Source organism: Silene latifolia, chromosome 1, assembly GCF_048544455.1.
Source record: "Silene latifolia isolate original U9 population chromosome 1, ASM4854445v1, whole genome shotgun sequence".
Lineage (NCBI taxonomy): Eukaryota > Viridiplantae > Streptophyta > Magnoliopsida > Caryophyllales > Caryophyllaceae > Silene > Silene latifolia.
This window is the reverse complement of record NC_133526.1, coordinates 44,343,590-44,360,922: the sequence shown is the minus strand read 5'-3', so window position 1 is coordinate 44,360,922 and position 17,333 is coordinate 44,343,590. Positions and strand designations below refer to the sequence as shown.

The following is a 17,333-nucleotide window of genomic DNA, read 5'->3' as shown; positions in this document are numbered from 1 at the left end:
GTACATGCTTATACTAATTAATTATTTTATTTTAAGGAAATTGACCATCTTCTAGTCTTCTATAAATATTTAGGAAAATTACCAAGCATCTTCTTTCTTTTAGTCTCCTTGAAATTGACATCTTAATTAATTATTTTATTTTAAGGAAATTGACCATGTTTTAGTCTCTTACAAATGTTTAGGAAAATTACCAAGCTTCTATATAATTTAATTTTAATCCAAACTATATAATATTTGCATTGAGATCCCTTAATCGGGTCCATCACACGGTGCTAGTGATTTAAAACTATATAGTATAATTAATTTGTATATCTTTCTTTAATTACATTGAAGTCCCCTGGTTTCTGGATTTAATATATAGTATTGATTAGTATCATCATAGAATTATACATCAAATTAAATGTAGTAAAAGTAATACGAGTAGTAGCAACAACTAGTTTAATAAAATTAACGGTATTAATGTGGGAGTAGTGACAGCTATAATAATGACAGTGGGAGTAGTGAAAGTAACAACGAATGTAATGAAAGTAACAATAGTAATAATGAGAAAAAGTATGAACAATTAAATACCAATCGACTCAAGGAAATATTTTATTTATTTAAATATAGGCCGGATAAAATTAACGGGAATAATGAATTAAACAGAAAAATAGAGGAATTAGTAAAAGAAACAATAGTAACCACGAAAGTAGTGAACGTAATGATATTAACAAAGAATGTCGTGAAAGTAATAATATTAATATCGAGGTAGTGAACGCGCCTCATAATTTGAAAATAAATTTTACATTTCATCATAATTACAAGATATACCGTAGAAAAATATTACAAATAGTAAACGTGTGAGTTAGACAACTCCAACATAGTTTACTTCATTGGAAATAAAATTAAACGGTAAATAGAGGTAGCCCGGGCGAGGCCGGACACCAAACCTAGTACACTAAAAAGTAAAACTTTATAAATACGGGGTTTACATTAGAAATTCTATAAATACCACGCATTTATTGGCGATATCTAAAGTAGTATATGGAGTATTAGCGTATAAAACAGCCCGTAAATTTTCACGGGTTTAAAACTAGTATATTCATGGTCTAAAGTTGAGGGAAGCCAAAACCCTTGAGGCAAGTCTTGTGCGTAAAAGTGTAAAACCCTGAAAGGTGGCTCCAGAAATCTGAATCCTTCCTTCATCCCCATATTAATGGAGAGCATTTGTAGTGTTGATAAGCAATTCGCAATTGAAATAGCTGCTCTTCTCAAAACTCCTGCTACTCATCATGCCCAGGTTCATATAAACTAATATCTCTCCTATACCTATATATATGCTTTTTTGTTTTTGTTAATCACCCTCTTAATTACTTATTTGCTGTATGTTTGTGTTAATGTAGGACTATTTTGATGATCTTATTGCAAAAAAGGAGTGCAGTACAAGACTCAAAGTCATTGTTGATGGCCAGTTTGGAAAAGGTATGCACTTTCATTCATTGTTTTCTGCATTTCTGCAATGCTTTAGTTTGAGGGAAATGATAGACTAGGTCGTATTCAATCCCATAGCCTGGCTTAGAGACGGACCCCGAGCTTTCTATTTCATCGTATTGAACGGGATTTCTTCATTGGGTTGGCTCATTGTGGATCATCGAGGGTACAAATTTCCGTAGTTATTGTACCAAGCTCTATCAATGTGGATGGCGTGACGAAAAAGCTCAAGAGTTAAAATTAGAGGTGGCAATTATTGACCCAACCCGAAAACACGACACGAACCTGATACGAAGTTAGCGGGTTAGGGTTAAGACTTTGTGACCCATTTAAGTAATTGGGTTGACACGGACACGATACGAAACTTAAATGGGTCGGGTTAGGGTTGAGCTCTTTTGACACGAACTCGACACGAATAACCCATTTATTTAAAACTATCATAATATATTTGAATTTAATCAATAATCCAACCAAACAACATAAAAATAAACATTTTCATTCATCATTTTTGGGATAACAGACTATAAAGCTTAGCTTATCTTGTTAGTTTATTGGGTTAAACGGGTTAAATGGGTTAAAAATGACCTGCTGAAAGATAAATGGGTTAAACAGGTCGGGTTGGGTTATAGAAAAATTAAATGGGTTGGGTTAGGGTTGAGACAAATGACCCGTTTATGTAATTGGGTTGGGTTAGGGTTGGGGTAATGGTGACCCGTTTAAAGTTGACACGGACACGAACACGACACGACTCGATCTGTTTGCCAGGTCTAGTTAAAATGTGTTTTAATAATCATCTCCTATGATAGGAGACTCTGCTGAGAATCATGCATCTAAAGGTCTCTAATCTCCGTGCTCCTTGTTTTACTGTTTGAAAAGGAAACTAATGTGTCCAATTTTTAGGTGTTTACGAACCCATTTGCTCTAGTGTTCTTATAAAATCTCATGCTCGTCTACCGTCTCTGCTTTACCCTTGTGATGCAGGATTATATGCTGACACTGACTTCAAAGAGGCAGAACTTGTTCTGAAAGACCAAATGCTTCTTGGTTCTCAGCACCCTTCCAACAAGGTCTCATTAATATCACTAATGGGCTCCATTCTTTGTTTCTGTTGAGTTTGTAATTCTCAAAACACGTGTGACACTATGTTTAATTGAACTTTGTAGATGGACTGCTTTGTGTGTTCTTGCTGCTTTCGTTTTCTTGGTTCTATTGAACTTCAAATTGGAAGAAAACTCTACCTTCAAAGTCTTGGTCTTTGCTCGGGCATTCAGTGCAATAGTGATTCATCGGATGGTGAACATGACTCTTGTGTCCCTGAAGATGCTAATCTAGGAGAGTGTTCCACATCTGCTTCAAAGGCCACCATTTCATTACCAGAGGAAGTTATTGAATCACTGACCAACGGCCAAATGTTGCTACCTTACTCTGAAAAATTTGCCTTGCCATCTGAGTGCCCATGCCCTGGGGGATGTGGAGAAGAGTTCTACTGCAGGTATAAAGCTAAAACTTTTCCTGGCAAAAAAAAAAAAATTCTCTCCTTTTGTGAGTAGATTATTTGCAACTACCTGTAGAGCTTAATCTTAGTTAATGCAGCCTGTTAAACAAAATATATCAATTTCTGGCGTCTCCTTCTGTTGTGTATGGGCAAAATATGGTGCTGGCCTTGCCACTTGAGATGTGGATGTGATGTTTCTACAACACATCCACGTCTGAGATCTTACCTGCTACTCACCAATACAAATTATGGGATTAGAACAAGTTTAGACTTCGCTCACCCACCCAGACAGTACTTGCCTCATCAATGAGTTAAACGTAGAAGACCTTGCCTCTATATAAATCTATTGACTTCCATCTAGCAAACAAAAGCCTAACTAAATATTACATACGTTCCGTTTCAAAATTGGTTTTCAAACTTAAAACTCTCAAAACAATACTAGGTCATATCTACGCTTCAGTAATCCAAAAGACCAGAACCAAATGATAAATCCTTTGCTCTATTGGGGATGGAAAAACGGAAGACTTTGAGATAAGTCAATAAATTAAATGAATTTGAATGCACAAATTCAAATCATCCAATACTTGTAGAGATTTCAACTTATTTCAGGCTTTATTTACCTTGAGGCTAGAATGCCTAATTAATGGGCTAACTAAAATTAGAAGACCTTGCCTATTAATATATTGATTTTCAGCCACCAACTAGAAGACCAACAAAGGAATTGGTGTACTCTCAAATTAGGCTGGTGTTCAAACTTGAACTAAGATTCATATAAATTAGGATATGGAGAGTACAGGTCCTTCAACCTAAGCATGATATACTTTGGTAGTTTGGCGATACCTTTGTGCCTCATTGGCCCATCTGAACTCTTATGATGAGATTTTAGTTATAGATGAAAAACAGTACTCCCTATGACTTGGAAGCCATATTAATTAACTTGGCAATAATCCATTTATAAGATATGAACTTAATGCAGAATTAACTCCATTGATGTATTAACATATTTAACAGTTGGTCACTATACAGTCAAAAGTTAAGTTGCTCCTTAATGTTGTTCATCACTTGAGTTACAACATAGCATTTACCTAGTCACTTCCTAACAGCAGGCATATTGATTAACTTGGCAATGATCCATTTATAAGATTTGAAATTCAGAATTAAGTCCCTTGATTTATTAAACATATTTAGCAATTGGTCACTATATAATCATACGCTTAGTTGGTCAGTACAAGATAGCATTATGGTATTCATAATAAGCCGGACACACTTCTATTTTGGTTCTGTATAATTATTAGCGTTCATTTTTAGGAAAATGATTTCTAGTAATTGTCAGTTTAAAGTGAAATGTGTGCAGCAAGGGACTGGGAAACCTGCCATTCTTTACTATGTACTGGAGAGAAATCAAAGGCATCACGTCCTGAAGCTTTGTCCAAGTTTTTGGAACATGCAAATAGTAAGGTTCTTGTTGGATTTTATGCTTTCTTTTGTTGACGCTTATTGCTGTTCTCACTTTTATCTTTATATTCCAGATACAAATGATATCTTTATCCTTGCTGCCAAGGTAAGTCACACAGAATCACCCTCTCCCTGTTTCATTATGTTGTAGACAATGCAATGATTAAAGAGAAGATAAACTAAAAAACACTGACAGGAAAGTAAGAACATTATGCTGGAACAACTCAAAAAGTAAAAAGAATTTCTGGACTGGGAGTTGCCGTTGACACTACTAAGGATTAGTAATCTTAACTTCAAGATAACGCCCTTCTAATTCTGAGATTTAGCAACTTAGCATGGGCCATCTCATTGGTGGAAAAAGGGTCGGACAATAAATGTACTCGTTTTCATGAAGGGCGAAAAAATTCTACGGCAGATTATGTTATTTTCTTATTTAAAAGTGGCTTGTATGTACCTTCTACATTGCGGTTGGACTATTGTAGTTGGTGTGTCTTTAATTATTTTGTAACCAGTTTATGTTTCGTATCAATCAGGCCATTTCTATGACGCTTTTGAAGTACAAGTTTCTCAAGAAAGCTCATCTCCGAGAAGTAGGGTATATTACATCAAATGCTACAACTATAGATTTGTCCTTACTTCAGGAGGCGTGGAAGCCATTTTCTATGGGGTATAAGAGGAGGTAACTAGAAAGTTTTATGTAAACGATTTTGCCAATTATGAATATTTGACCCTTAAAACGGAATGAAACCCATTAGAACTTTGACAGTATTAGGTTTTAAGATGTTATGATCCATATAGTTAGTTGTGCTTCCATGAGGGTCTTCCGTTGCAATGTATACTCCCTTCATTCTTTTTTGTTTCTCCCATTTGCTTTATCACGGTATTCTATACGACGCATTGACCATGCATTATTATAGATTTATAGTTATATAATGTTATTTTTTGTTGGAAATATAATTTCTTGAAAGATTTTTCAATAATAAATGTAACTATGCGACCATCATGGTATACCATTTTATATTTTTGGGTATAATGATGGTCAAAGTTTGGAAACTTTGACCTCTATAAGGCAAATGGGAGGAACAAAAAAGAATGGAGGGAGTGTGTATTAAGATTCATGAAGCAGTGCTTGTCTGCTCATCGACCATTAGCTTCCCCTGTGATCCAATAATCACAAGAGCTCTGATTAGTTTCTTCTATTGGGTGTATTTGTATCTTTCATATTCTGTGCTTTACTTAAGGGTGGAACTTAGGTTAGCCTTTGAGTTGTTTTCCTTCAATTGTAAAAATTTGCAATTTCGGTATCAAACTATCAACTTTTTGAGAAATGCTTTTAGACACAAGGGAAGAAAGAAAAAGTTTTCTGGTCCCTGTACAGGAAATTGAATTAATAATCTAAATCCACTTTTGTGTTATGGGAATTTTATAAATGTTTGAATAATAATTTCTTTGGTCTTCCAGGTATGAAGTTCTAGTTCTATCTCTCTCTGTTTTTTTTGGTTGTTTTTATTTCGCTCTGAAGGAACCTTATAGCCCCACCTCCCTTCTTTCAAATTGATCCTACTCATGTGAACTTCAATACTTCATTTTTTGGTCATTCCTCACTTTGAACTATATCCTCCCTCTAGATGGTGGGACTGCATTGCATTGCCTGAAGATGTAGACAAAAGTGATGAAGTTGCCTTTAGAAGACAGATAAAGGAGATGGCGTTTGAGGTAATTCCTTTATTTAGCATGATTTTTCACACTATTTTACGTGCTCTTTAGGTTCTGTCCATGTCGATGTACATTTAAATTATGACGTGTTTAGTATATATGGAATTGCTGCAAGTTTTTTGCTAGGATATGCATACCTTGTTTATATCATTCCAAATTGAGATCCTATATGATTTTAAGTGAAAGTAAGACCTATCGAAAGATATTAATTGGTCAATCCTTCCCCTACCATATGAGGGGTTATATAGTTATAATTTATGAAGTTAGTGTATATTTTCCACGTGTAGGATAGATGAAAGTGTCAAAGATTTCCTCTTGATACTATATTGATGAATTTTGCTTTCTTTTTAATCTGTGCCAAATGAGAAGCGATTTCTTCCATGTAGGTGCTCTTGCCATATTATTGTCACTGTACTATATTCATAACATTTACATTCTTTACTGTTCTTAAAAGCTTTCAGTTTGGGAGCTTCATTTCTACTTATGATGCAATATATCATTCACAACTTGCATTGCTTGAATCTTAGGGCAAATTTTGCCATCAAATGAAAACGTGTCATTAAAATTTTACTATTAATCAGCGTGTTTTATCAATCTCTCCAAACATAATGGGAGGTTTTTGGTATTTCGTTGATTTCTTTCAAGATACGGAATTCTAGAATTGAATTTGTTTTCCTGGTTTGGAAAGTGTCTTTCAAACGATCCTTTCATATATTAATGCTTTTATCGTGTTCAAGACACTTGAGTCAATGCTCTCTCCTATTACAAGACCCTTCACTCATTCTCAAGTACTCCTCACACATGGGTACAAACACTTGTACTTTATTCTAGGTGAAAAGGAGGATTGCCTACTCTATCTATCTATATTACTTGTATAAACAATAACTATTTTCTAAATATATACGAGTACATAATTTAAATATACTAATTTCAAATATAGGTTACATATTATGTGAAATCTTTTAATATAAAACAAGAAATAAAATATATTGCAATTAGATCATGCAGTTTAATATAGTTAGATCATTACAAACTTCCATCGTAAAGTTTTTGATATGGACATTCATTTGTGTACCATGTTTAATGCCTTTAAACAAATAAATATCCTAAAAACTACTCACTTGCAATAAGGTCTTTTAGCGGTGGTGGTGGGAGACTATGGTTTCACTTTGGCTTACAATACAAATTTTGGGGTCAATTTTTTTTTGTATCAAGTAATTGTTTCCCAAAGTGAACCATTAAAAAGCTTAATGCATGTTTTATATGGCTTGATTTATCTCACTAAAGCAACTTTTGGAGCGTGGAGGACTGGAGGTATGTATAGGTAGTCCGGGTTTGACTACGCACCAAACCTAGCTCTATATGTATTCATATTAATACACGACAAGAACAAATTCTATTAACGCATAGGTTTGAGCAAACACCATGATACTAATGTGCTCGAAGCAATTCCTGATTCGCTAAGGGGTGAGTGAGTCTAATAATCAAGGTGAAATAATTATAACCGTTCTTCATACAAATATTTGATGCGTCATTTTAGATAAAAAACAAGGTGGTACATAATATCCGATTCTTGATATGCATTCTTTTTCATAGGCTTTACTCAAGAGCCTTGCAATATTACCCGCTAAATGATTCACGATGGCCGAGGGTTTTGAGTGAATCTAGTAACCTAGGTTATGCAACGATTCTTGATATGCATTCTTATTCATAGGCTTTACACGAGAGCCAGGATATATTACGCGCAAAATGATTCACGATGGCCGAGGGTTGAGTGAATCTAGTAACCTCGGTCATACACATGCAACAGTTTCTAAAATAAATAGCCTAATCTGATAATTGAATGTATACAGCACTGTATTTGCACTGTATTTGTAGCAGTGCAGCATGTGCTCATTTGCATTGTCTATTTTGTGGTTTGAAGAAAGTGAACGTTGCTTTATGTCTTCCATTCATAATAATACTACGTTTGTGCCCGGCCCCCGTCTACCTCTATTTACCATTTAAATTTTATTTTCTATGAAATGTAATTGCGTTAGACTTGTTTAACACATACATTTACAATTTATAACATACTTCCTCAAATCCAATCCAAACTACCCATTTGACTTTTTACGGTCTACGAGACGACACTTTGACCACGTTTTTCTTCCTTTACATATTATATTTTTGTGTCGAAATTATAATTTTCCGAAACCTCTTTTTATGACGAACATAAATATGTCAATTTTACGTATCAATTTTTAAAAATTGACTCGATATAATCGATGTCAATATTTAACAAGGTTAACTTTAAAAAGTAAATGGGTAGTTTGGATTGGATTGGAGGGAGTTTTATTCTATAATACATTTTGAAATTATGTTGAAATGTAAAATTTATCAACAAATTATCAGACATATTCACTACTCGCGTTGTTGTCGTCGTCGTCGCCGCTTCTTTCACGACTACTATTTTCATGACATCCCCTATTAATATTACTTTCACCACTATATTTTATGGTTAGATCACTATTCCTGTTAATTTTATCAAACCCATATGTAAATTAATAAAATATTTTCCGTAAATCGAATTGTTAGCTAAATTTTCATACTTTCTCCGTTCTTACCGTTACTTTTGTTACATTTGTTATCACTACTGTTACATTCACTACTCCCGCCGTAATTATTTTCTCTTTCACTACTTCCGCAGTTAATATTGTTAATTTCACTACTCTCATTCTTGTTACCATGAGTTTCACTATTCTGATTGTTATTATTGTTACTTCTACCACTCAAATGGGTGATTACTATCATATTTACTACATCAAATTTTGCTACAATTATTTTTCACTATTAATAGAGTTACTTTTTCTACTTAAAAACAATTTTAATAAATGTATCAAATATTTGCTTTAAATCTTTCTGTTACTTAATTTTACCAAATTAGATTTTATGTTAGTTGATTATCTAACTGTATTAAAGTTATATATATATAAAAAAATATTAAATATTACTATATTAGATTAAAATATTATTTAAAAGCGATCATTATTTTTCACTAATTAAAGTACAAATCTAATGAATTATGGAAATTGTATATTTGGGAATCTTGATTTTATTTATATCTTTATAATTTCCAAAACCCATTTTATTATATTTGTATGTTAGACAATTAACTTCTTTATACATCAAAACTATATAGTATGTGAATTTTTATAACTTTATGTAATTACATTGAAGTCCCTTGGTTTCCGGATTATATATATAGTATAGATTTCATGGAGGCGTTAGCTTCTAGTGTATACCAAGTGTGTCAGTAGTGTCACTAGGTAGCTGAGATATAGTTTGGTACTTAAGTTCTAGACAAATGCCATATAAAGTAACATAGTGGAGGCAGGGAGGCTTAGTAGACCTGTCAAAATTCGACCCGACCCGCCCGACCCGTTTTTAGGGTTACAAGCTCGGTTTTTTCGACCCGCGACCCGTTTGACCCGAACCCGAGGAAAAATCATGAATTTTATTAAAAATATTAATATTTATATATTATATTTCAAAATATAGTTAAAAAATTATTTTTTTATTACTTAAAATTAAAAATTCAACCATAAAGTCAATTTTATATAACTTTTATAATATTTAATAACAAAATAATTATTAAACAAACTTTATTTTAATAATTATATCAATGTAATTATTGTATATGATGAATATGATTAAAATAATAATTTTAAATATATTTTACTTTTTAAAAAAATATTTTTTAAATTATAAAAATCGTTTAAAAAAAACGTTAAAAATTATTTCTTGACCCGTATTCTGACCCTAACCCGACCCGTACCTGACATGACCCGTATTTGACCCGACCTGTATGACCCGACCCGGGCCCCGACCCGCCCGACCCGTTTGACAGGTCTAAGGCTTAGCCAAACACTATTATGCTATTTAGTGACACTTGACTCTAACTAAGAAGATTCATTTTCAAATGAGCTTTTAATCAAATCACTATAAAAATGCACTGGGAACTGATCCAAAAATCAATCAAAAGTTCTTTGACAGCTCTTTAGTGAAATGTCTCTGTACTTCTGTAGACCTCTTGTACTGTCAAAGTGTCAAACATGGGAGTATAATTTCTAGAAATTCTGTGTGCACTCGTGGAGTAGCTAAATGTAAGTGACTGTTCATCAATTTACTCTGTTTCTTTTTATAAGAAGTGTGGTTGTAGTGCTTTTTCTTTGTTGCTGTAGTAAAATTTCTAACATTAACTTTGCTGACCAGTCTCTGCAGCTTCTGAAGGAAGCCATATTTGATGTGGATTGTGCACCTTGTATCCTTGCCTCATGTTTTTTCTCCGACATATTTTATTTAGTGATTGTCTCTGTTATCTATACCGTACTCTACAGTTTTGTGCCTTTCACAAAGTCCAGTATTCTCTCTTGAGATTTATGGTCAGATCATCGGCATGTTCGAGCTTAATAATCTGTAAGTTACTCCTTCATTCTGTTTCTCTTTCTAAGTCTTCTGTTATTTCTGTACGCAACCTCTTGGATATATTCCCTTAATGTTTTTCACAGGGTACTTTGTCACGTGTTTGTTTTCTGTTTCCTGTTCGTGTTTGTATCCGTTTTGATGCTACCTTGTGAAGAGTTTGGATCCCTAGTACCTAAGAGGGGGAGAGGGTGAATTAGGTACCTTTTAAAAATTTCAACTTAATCTTTATTAACAGAAAGTTGATGACAATATGATTTGACAAATAGATACAACAAATAAATTGAGTTATTAGAAGTGTATCAATTCGTTTTGAAGGTTGCTGTAAACATAATGTGAAAGTTGATCCGACTATTATTCGTTCGTCTTAGCAAATGGGATAAAGCTACTGAAGGACTGTTGCTTTGAATGAACAAAATGAACTAGTAAATAAATTGCAATTGAAATTAAATAAACGAGATATCAATAAAGCGATTTTTGAATTGGTTCGGCCAACACTCTAAGGGCCTACGTCCAATCTTCTTTTCATCACTTTAATTAAGTGATCTACTTCGACTACTTAAAAAACCCTTACAATAAAAAGGAACCAACAACCTACTTTGGTTGCGACTTGAGTTCAAAGACTACTCCGTCTAAGAGACTCGACACTCTATCTTAGAATTAAACAAGATCAAGTTTCCTCTGACTTATTCTCTAAAAGAATTGAAGAGGAGAGCTTATAGATCAAACAATTCTAGATAAGAGAGTACAATACTTAATACTGTATCACTTGAAGACTTGGAAAGATTTTGCAAACAATTTGAAAAGCATAAAAACTCATAAAACGATTTTGCAAAGATAAATTTTTCTCTGGAAAGTCTTGGCATATGAGTGAAGAGAAGTGTTCTTTTTATAGAGAGGCAAACTAGGGTTTTGAAGTCAAACTCTTGATGTGAGACAAGAGAGTTTGAGTTGGCTTACCCAAGTTTGCACCAAAAAGAGCATTCCTCTAAAAGATGAAAAGCAAAAAGAAGGCTTGTAAAGATCCCAAGAGGGGGCTTGACACTTGACACTGAAATGTTCGAAGTAACCCAAACAAGTGAAGACAAGGCTTTGATAGACTAATTGGGAAACAACAAACTTGTCTTTACAAAAGCAAGGGGAAGGCTTTTGTTGATTTTCAAATAAAGCCTTTTGAGATGGCAGCTTTCCTTATTTCAAATTTGTTAACAAAATAATCTGAGATATACTTGAGAAACAAAAACCTCCTTTATTTTGAAAAATAAATACTTTTAATTGAGACATTTGTTCAAGTGACACTGACGTCAACAGTCGTGCTGACTGTTACAAACAGACAAACAGATGAGCAGACTGTTGCTTTGAACTATTGCAAGTATTATATTCCTTTACCTTTACATTATAGACAAATTACAACACAATCTCTTGGGTAGCAATTATTCAACAAGTCTTTATTTAATCTTGCTCATAGGATCATTACTTCCTGAAATGGTAAACTAAGAAAACACAAGTTAAATGGACGTGTTGTCATCAATCAAAGGTTCCCAGCAAATTCCACATTTGATGATGACAAGCCCAATAAAAAGTGAATGTTCGTAATCACGATTACCCCTTACAAGGTCAGTCAAACGCACATCGTGAGACATAGAGAAGGGCAAGGTAATCTTATGTAACTAACAGAACCTAGGACAAAATTGCATACAAATTTAGGCAGCCAATAGCAAGAGTAAATTAATCACGAAAGCAATTAACATGAGTTTTCCTTTTCCCCCTCTTGATATCATCAAAGGGTAAGGAGGCGGGCCTCAGACACAGAATAAACATGCATGGGTAGTCACATAATAACAAACATAGTTGAATAATAATCAGTCTGTTACACAAAACGAGACATAGTTTTAAGTTCCACCGCCATAAAATAAGAGTGAGGGGCAGGGGTTTAAACAAAAGGCAGTTTATGGGATATGGGTAGGTTTATAGTTGAATAATAATCAGTCTCGTTTATTTAATTTCCGCTGCAATTTATTTGTTGTATATATTTGTCAAATCATATTGTCATCAACTTACTTTAGTTTAATAAGGATTAAGTTGAAATTTTTAAAAGGTACCTAATTCACCCCCTCCCCCTCTTAGGTACTAGGGATCCAAACTCTTCACCTAGGTTATGGTAGCTTGATCTAAACCCGATCAGATTAGCTCATGTCATGATCATTTGTTCGTCCTCCCCTACATTCTTAGTTTTATCAGTTCTCTTCTCGTATTTCAAGTCGTGCCTATCTTAAATGGCCCCCCTATCTCTTCAATAGATATAAGTTATAACCTTTATCATCTCCCTAATGTCATTTCTTGAATGATGGCCACACATTCATCTTATAAATGTGAAATTTATTCAGAGCCAACAATAGGAGCAAATGTGCAATATAACATTCCATGTTTAATTGTCATGTGGTAAAATTTCCCCTTAATCCTTAGGCATTTCGAGATCACATAGAAATTTATTATCTTTCACTTCATATTAGCTATATATATATGTGTGTGTGTGTGTGTGTGTGCGTGTGTGAAATCCTGTGCCAACTATTTTACGGTACAAACTGTACGAACTATGTATCAACCCCAAGTTAATGATTAAACCCTAATTAAAATCCCTCTCCCTCTTGATCCACCAGCTACCACACAAGTCAATCTCAAACCCTAACCATCTCCACTAACTACCGCCAGACGCCAACGTCGGCCACCTAGTCGCACTCCATCAACGGTTTCTTCTTCGCCGGCGAAGCAGCCCAAGCCGGCGAACTGCTGCTTAATTTCATCCCCTGCCTACCATGCGTGCTGCTTCTAAAAAACAAATGATAATGTGTTGGAACGAGGGGAAATAGGGAAGATCGCCGGTGGTTGGGTGGTGATGAGGACGGATGGAGGTCAGTGACGACGCGGGGAGGGGTTGAGCCCTTTTAAGGAAAATGAAGAAGGGGTGAGATGGTTGTGGTGGGCAAGAATGCCGGTGATGAGAGATGGTTGAGGGGAAAGCTGTGACTTCGGCGAGGTATCGACAGCATGGGGTGGGCGTGATCACCGGTTCAGTAGTGAAGCTGCGCCGCCGCTGTAGAAGACGACAAGGTTTCGAGATATGAAAAAGGGAGAGGGACGTTAGGACGTGGGAGCTGCGTTGTGATGCTCCACGCCAGTGTCTGGTGGTGTTGCCAGCAGTAGGCAGTAAGTGGGCGCTGGAGAAGTCGCCGGCGACAGTTGGTGGTGATGGATGAAGGTGGCTTGTTGTGGCAGTGTTAATTTAATCGTTGAAGGGGAAGTGGTGGTATTGGTGGTGGTGGTGTTGGTGAGTGATGGTGGGCTGTGGTAGTTCAGGTTGTTGGTGGATGCATAAAATATGACCCCAGATACACAAGGTAGCACCCCGATTTGTGTATCCGGAATACTGATTTGTGTTTCCAAAGTGCTAATATGTGTATCTAAGTAGTTTGTACGGTTCGCACCGTAAATCAGTTCGCAAGGGATAATGGACCTTAAACATAGAAAATCTTACCATCTAACGTGATCTTCTTGCCTTCAGTTGGTCCATTTTCATTGAAATTTATATTTCAAATATTTGACTTGCTTTTGCTCATATCTAAATCCGTTGCTTTCGAAACCTACTTTCATCGTTCGCACATATTTTCAACACATTCTTTCCCCTTGTTAACTAATACAATATGTAAAGGGTTTTGATACGGTTTCAAAATGGTTGCATTTTATGATAAAACTCGCATAGGATCATATGTATGTGTAACTAAAGAGTATTTGTAATGCCTGTTGCCAAAAATTAAAGAATGAAATCACAGCGCAGCTCAACAAAGCAACTCCATAATAGTGGGTGAATCTCATGAACAAACACTCTCTAGCAGTATCCACTCGTAGGAATCAAGAACAAAGTTCCGTATTAGTCTACCAGTATTCGTTTTAGATTTCTCAGTTTTTGGGTTCTCTCAGGGTTTCACAAAGCAATGGTGATCGAAATTCACCCCTTCTCTCTATATATAGGAGGGAAATGAGAGAACCCTAAAAGAGGGACTAGTCCTAATCAAGCCTTGTAAATCATTATTAGTCTCACTAATAATAAGGAACACTTGATTCGTATGACCTTGTAGATCCACTTAACATTACTTGCTCCTTACCAAAAGGTACTGAAGTTATAATTAGTTTTTTTTTTTTTTTGTAATAAAACATTATACCTGTGTCATATTAAGCAGGATTACCGAACATGAGATAATTTCCAACAATCATCTCGAAACATCATACACAATAGTATATCGTCTTAAATTGATCTCGGCAATTCCTTCATGACTATGGCTGAGTAAGCATTATCTGCTGTAAAATTTCTCTTCTCAGATTTTTTTTCTTCATAGTTTAGGGGTTATTTGTTCTCCTTCCAATTCATTAAATCTCATCCTCCCATCAATACTTAATCAAGTTATTATGTTTTCTTTGCGTCATTGTAGGGATTTGGTTGTCGCCTCTCCCGTGGAAGAATATTTTCTCTATATTGACGATCTTCCAGGAACTGAAAAGGTCCGGGTCTTGCTTTTGACTAGTAACTAGGAATCTTCCTGTTCTGTGGTCAGTGGTCACCATGAATGTCAGATATGTTTTCCTGATTTTGTGCAGAAAAAGGCTGAAGCAGTAACCCGACCTATATTGAATGCTCTTGGTGATGACTACTCTATTTGTTGTCAAGGTATGGCGTTTTTTATATTTTCATTGCACGTGTAGTAGTTAATTGGATATTTGATCACGTCTTTGTCATACAACTTTATGGATATGGGTTTGGATTATGCGCTGTATATTACATTGTATCTTTTCTTTTAGCTCAAGTATTTAAAGAGTCCGTTGTTGACTTCATAGAACCTTTTCTCGAAAAATATCCCATAGACTCTTGCAACAGTAACTTTCTACTATAATTTTTCACTTCATTTGATAAAACATCTGTTTCGTCTTAACAAGAACTAATATATTATGTTTTTCTTATTGTAGGCACTGCTTTCTTTCCATTGCAAAGTTGTATGAATCATTCATGTTGTCCAAATGCAAAAGCATTCAAGAGAGATGAAGTATGTACAGTAAATCTCTTGTTTCTAGATTGGCTGGATTATATTTTTCCTGTAGTTTTGACATCGCTTTGACTCCTCTTTCCACGAATGAATATTGGAAACGTACAGGGGAAATGTTCAAGGTCATTGACGCTTATCTCACTCTTATATCCAAGGGGTTCAGCCGAATATGATCGTGGGAAAAGTTAACAAAAAAAAGTTTTACTTCTTAAGTTAGTTGATTTTCTCTGATAGTGAGGATGATTCCTTTCTTGTAGGTCTTAGAAGTTAGAAATGCAAAGCATGCTACTCCCTCCCATTCTTTGGATTCATACTATTTTGCATTTTCATCTTATTTACTGGATTCATATCATTTCTTGAAGTGACAGTGTTACCTAACAGATGACCTAACACGCTTTCTAAAATCATGATTTTCCTGAACTGGATCCAACCCGTTTTTTCATCACTTTAAACAGATTCGAAGCCGGTTTCAAAATTTCAGTTGCTTTTTCGACTTTCTACTTCCTTCATTATACCCTGATCTACCCTCTTCCACACCCATCCCAACAACTACCACCACCAGCCAACTCATTGACCCAAAATCTATCACCACCACAACGCAACCACCGACCACCTACCACCACCATTCCCAACCCTCTTCTTCTCTCTTCGTCGCTCCCAAGCAACACAGCTTCCCTCTTTAGGTGGAAACCTGCCGTCATAGTTGACCCTACTGCCATGAAATGTTATGTTTCCTACTTTGAATGGGAGGGAGTATTAAATATCAGTTTCACGCTTGATCACGGAATTTGATTTCTAATTTTTGCACCTTAGATGCGATCAATGCTACCTTAATCCTTGCAAAGCAGGCTTTATTGCGGTTTAGATTTATTATCATGCATAGAAGTGAAGAAGATCCCGGTTTTCGACAAATGTCTACCTAAATTTGTGTTGAATTGCTGATTGTTCGATAATTTAAATCACCTCATTCTAACTCATTTTTTTCTGTTTTGTATGAAGGACAAGGATGGGCAGGCAACGATCATGGCAGTGCGTGACATTCAAAGGGGAGAGGAGGTAATATAACAGTCTAGCAATATTGAGGACATAATTTACCTATTTAATTTAGTGAACCATTTTCACGGAAATATTTCAGACGAGAGCATCTAAATGTAAAGATGTGTTTGTATTGTATCTGTTTTCAGGTGACTGTATCGTATATCGATGAGGAATTGTCATACGAAGAAAGGCAGAGATCACTGGCTGATTATGGCTTTAGATGCAAATGTTCCAAGTGTTCAGAGGAAGAGTCTTAACGAGTATGGCTGTTCCATTCAACTAATTTTCTGAGAACCACTCCGAGTATTAAAGTCTTGACGAGTATGGTTGATACTTTTTGTTGTATATCATCAACGCGTAATCATAAATTGCAGTTAGGAAGGATAAAAACTTTATGCAAGGGCGAATTGGTAATTTATTATAGTAATTGGGAAAATATTATAAAATTTTACCTAAAAAAATCTTTCAAAATTTTCATTTTTCAGCTGGACATTATTGCATCCTTTTTAACAATATATGTTGTGTTCCTCAAATTTAAACATTATATTCATCAAATTGAAACATCGTATTCATATTACTTGCAGTATCACTATTCACTA

The 17,333-nt window shown here is 35.1% G+C and overlaps 1 protein-coding gene across 1 annotated transcript; it reads left to right on the top strand.

Annotated features, from left to right (window-relative positions):
- The first annotated feature begins 1,099 nt into the window (after positions 1-1,099).
- LOC141604817 (histone-lysine N-methyltransferase ATXR2) lies at positions 1,100-17,211 on the top strand. The gene is made up of 15 exons (XM_074423328.1): positions 1,100-1,279; positions 1,383-1,461; positions 2,452-2,537; positions 2,634-2,962; positions 4,306-4,418; positions 4,495-4,526; positions 4,954-5,099; positions 6,049-6,136; positions 10,391-10,439; positions 10,540-10,594; positions 15,088-15,157; positions 15,254-15,323; positions 15,620-15,696; positions 16,696-16,752; positions 16,881-17,211. The coding sequence occupies exons 1-15, from the start codon at positions 1,196-1,198 to the stop codon at positions 16,989-16,991; spliced, it is 1,446 nt and encodes a 481-aa protein (XP_074279429.1). The 5' UTR covers positions 1,100-1,195; the 3' UTR covers positions 16,992-17,211.
- The last annotated feature ends 122 nt before the right edge of the window (positions 17,212-17,333 follow it).

Coding starts and splice junctions, on each gene's coding strand:
- LOC141604817 (XM_074423328.1), top strand. CDS start 1,196: ATGGAGAGCATTTGTAGTGTTGATAAGCAATTCGCAATTGAAATAGCT. Junction 2,538..2,633: donor CTCAGCACCCTTCCAACAAG/GTCTCATTAATA, acceptor TGAACTTTGTAG/ATGGACTGCTTTGTGTGTTC. Junction 5,100..6,048: donor TCTATGGGGTATAAGAGGAG/GTAACTAGAAAG, acceptor TCCTCCCTCTAG/ATGGTGGGACTGCATTGCAT.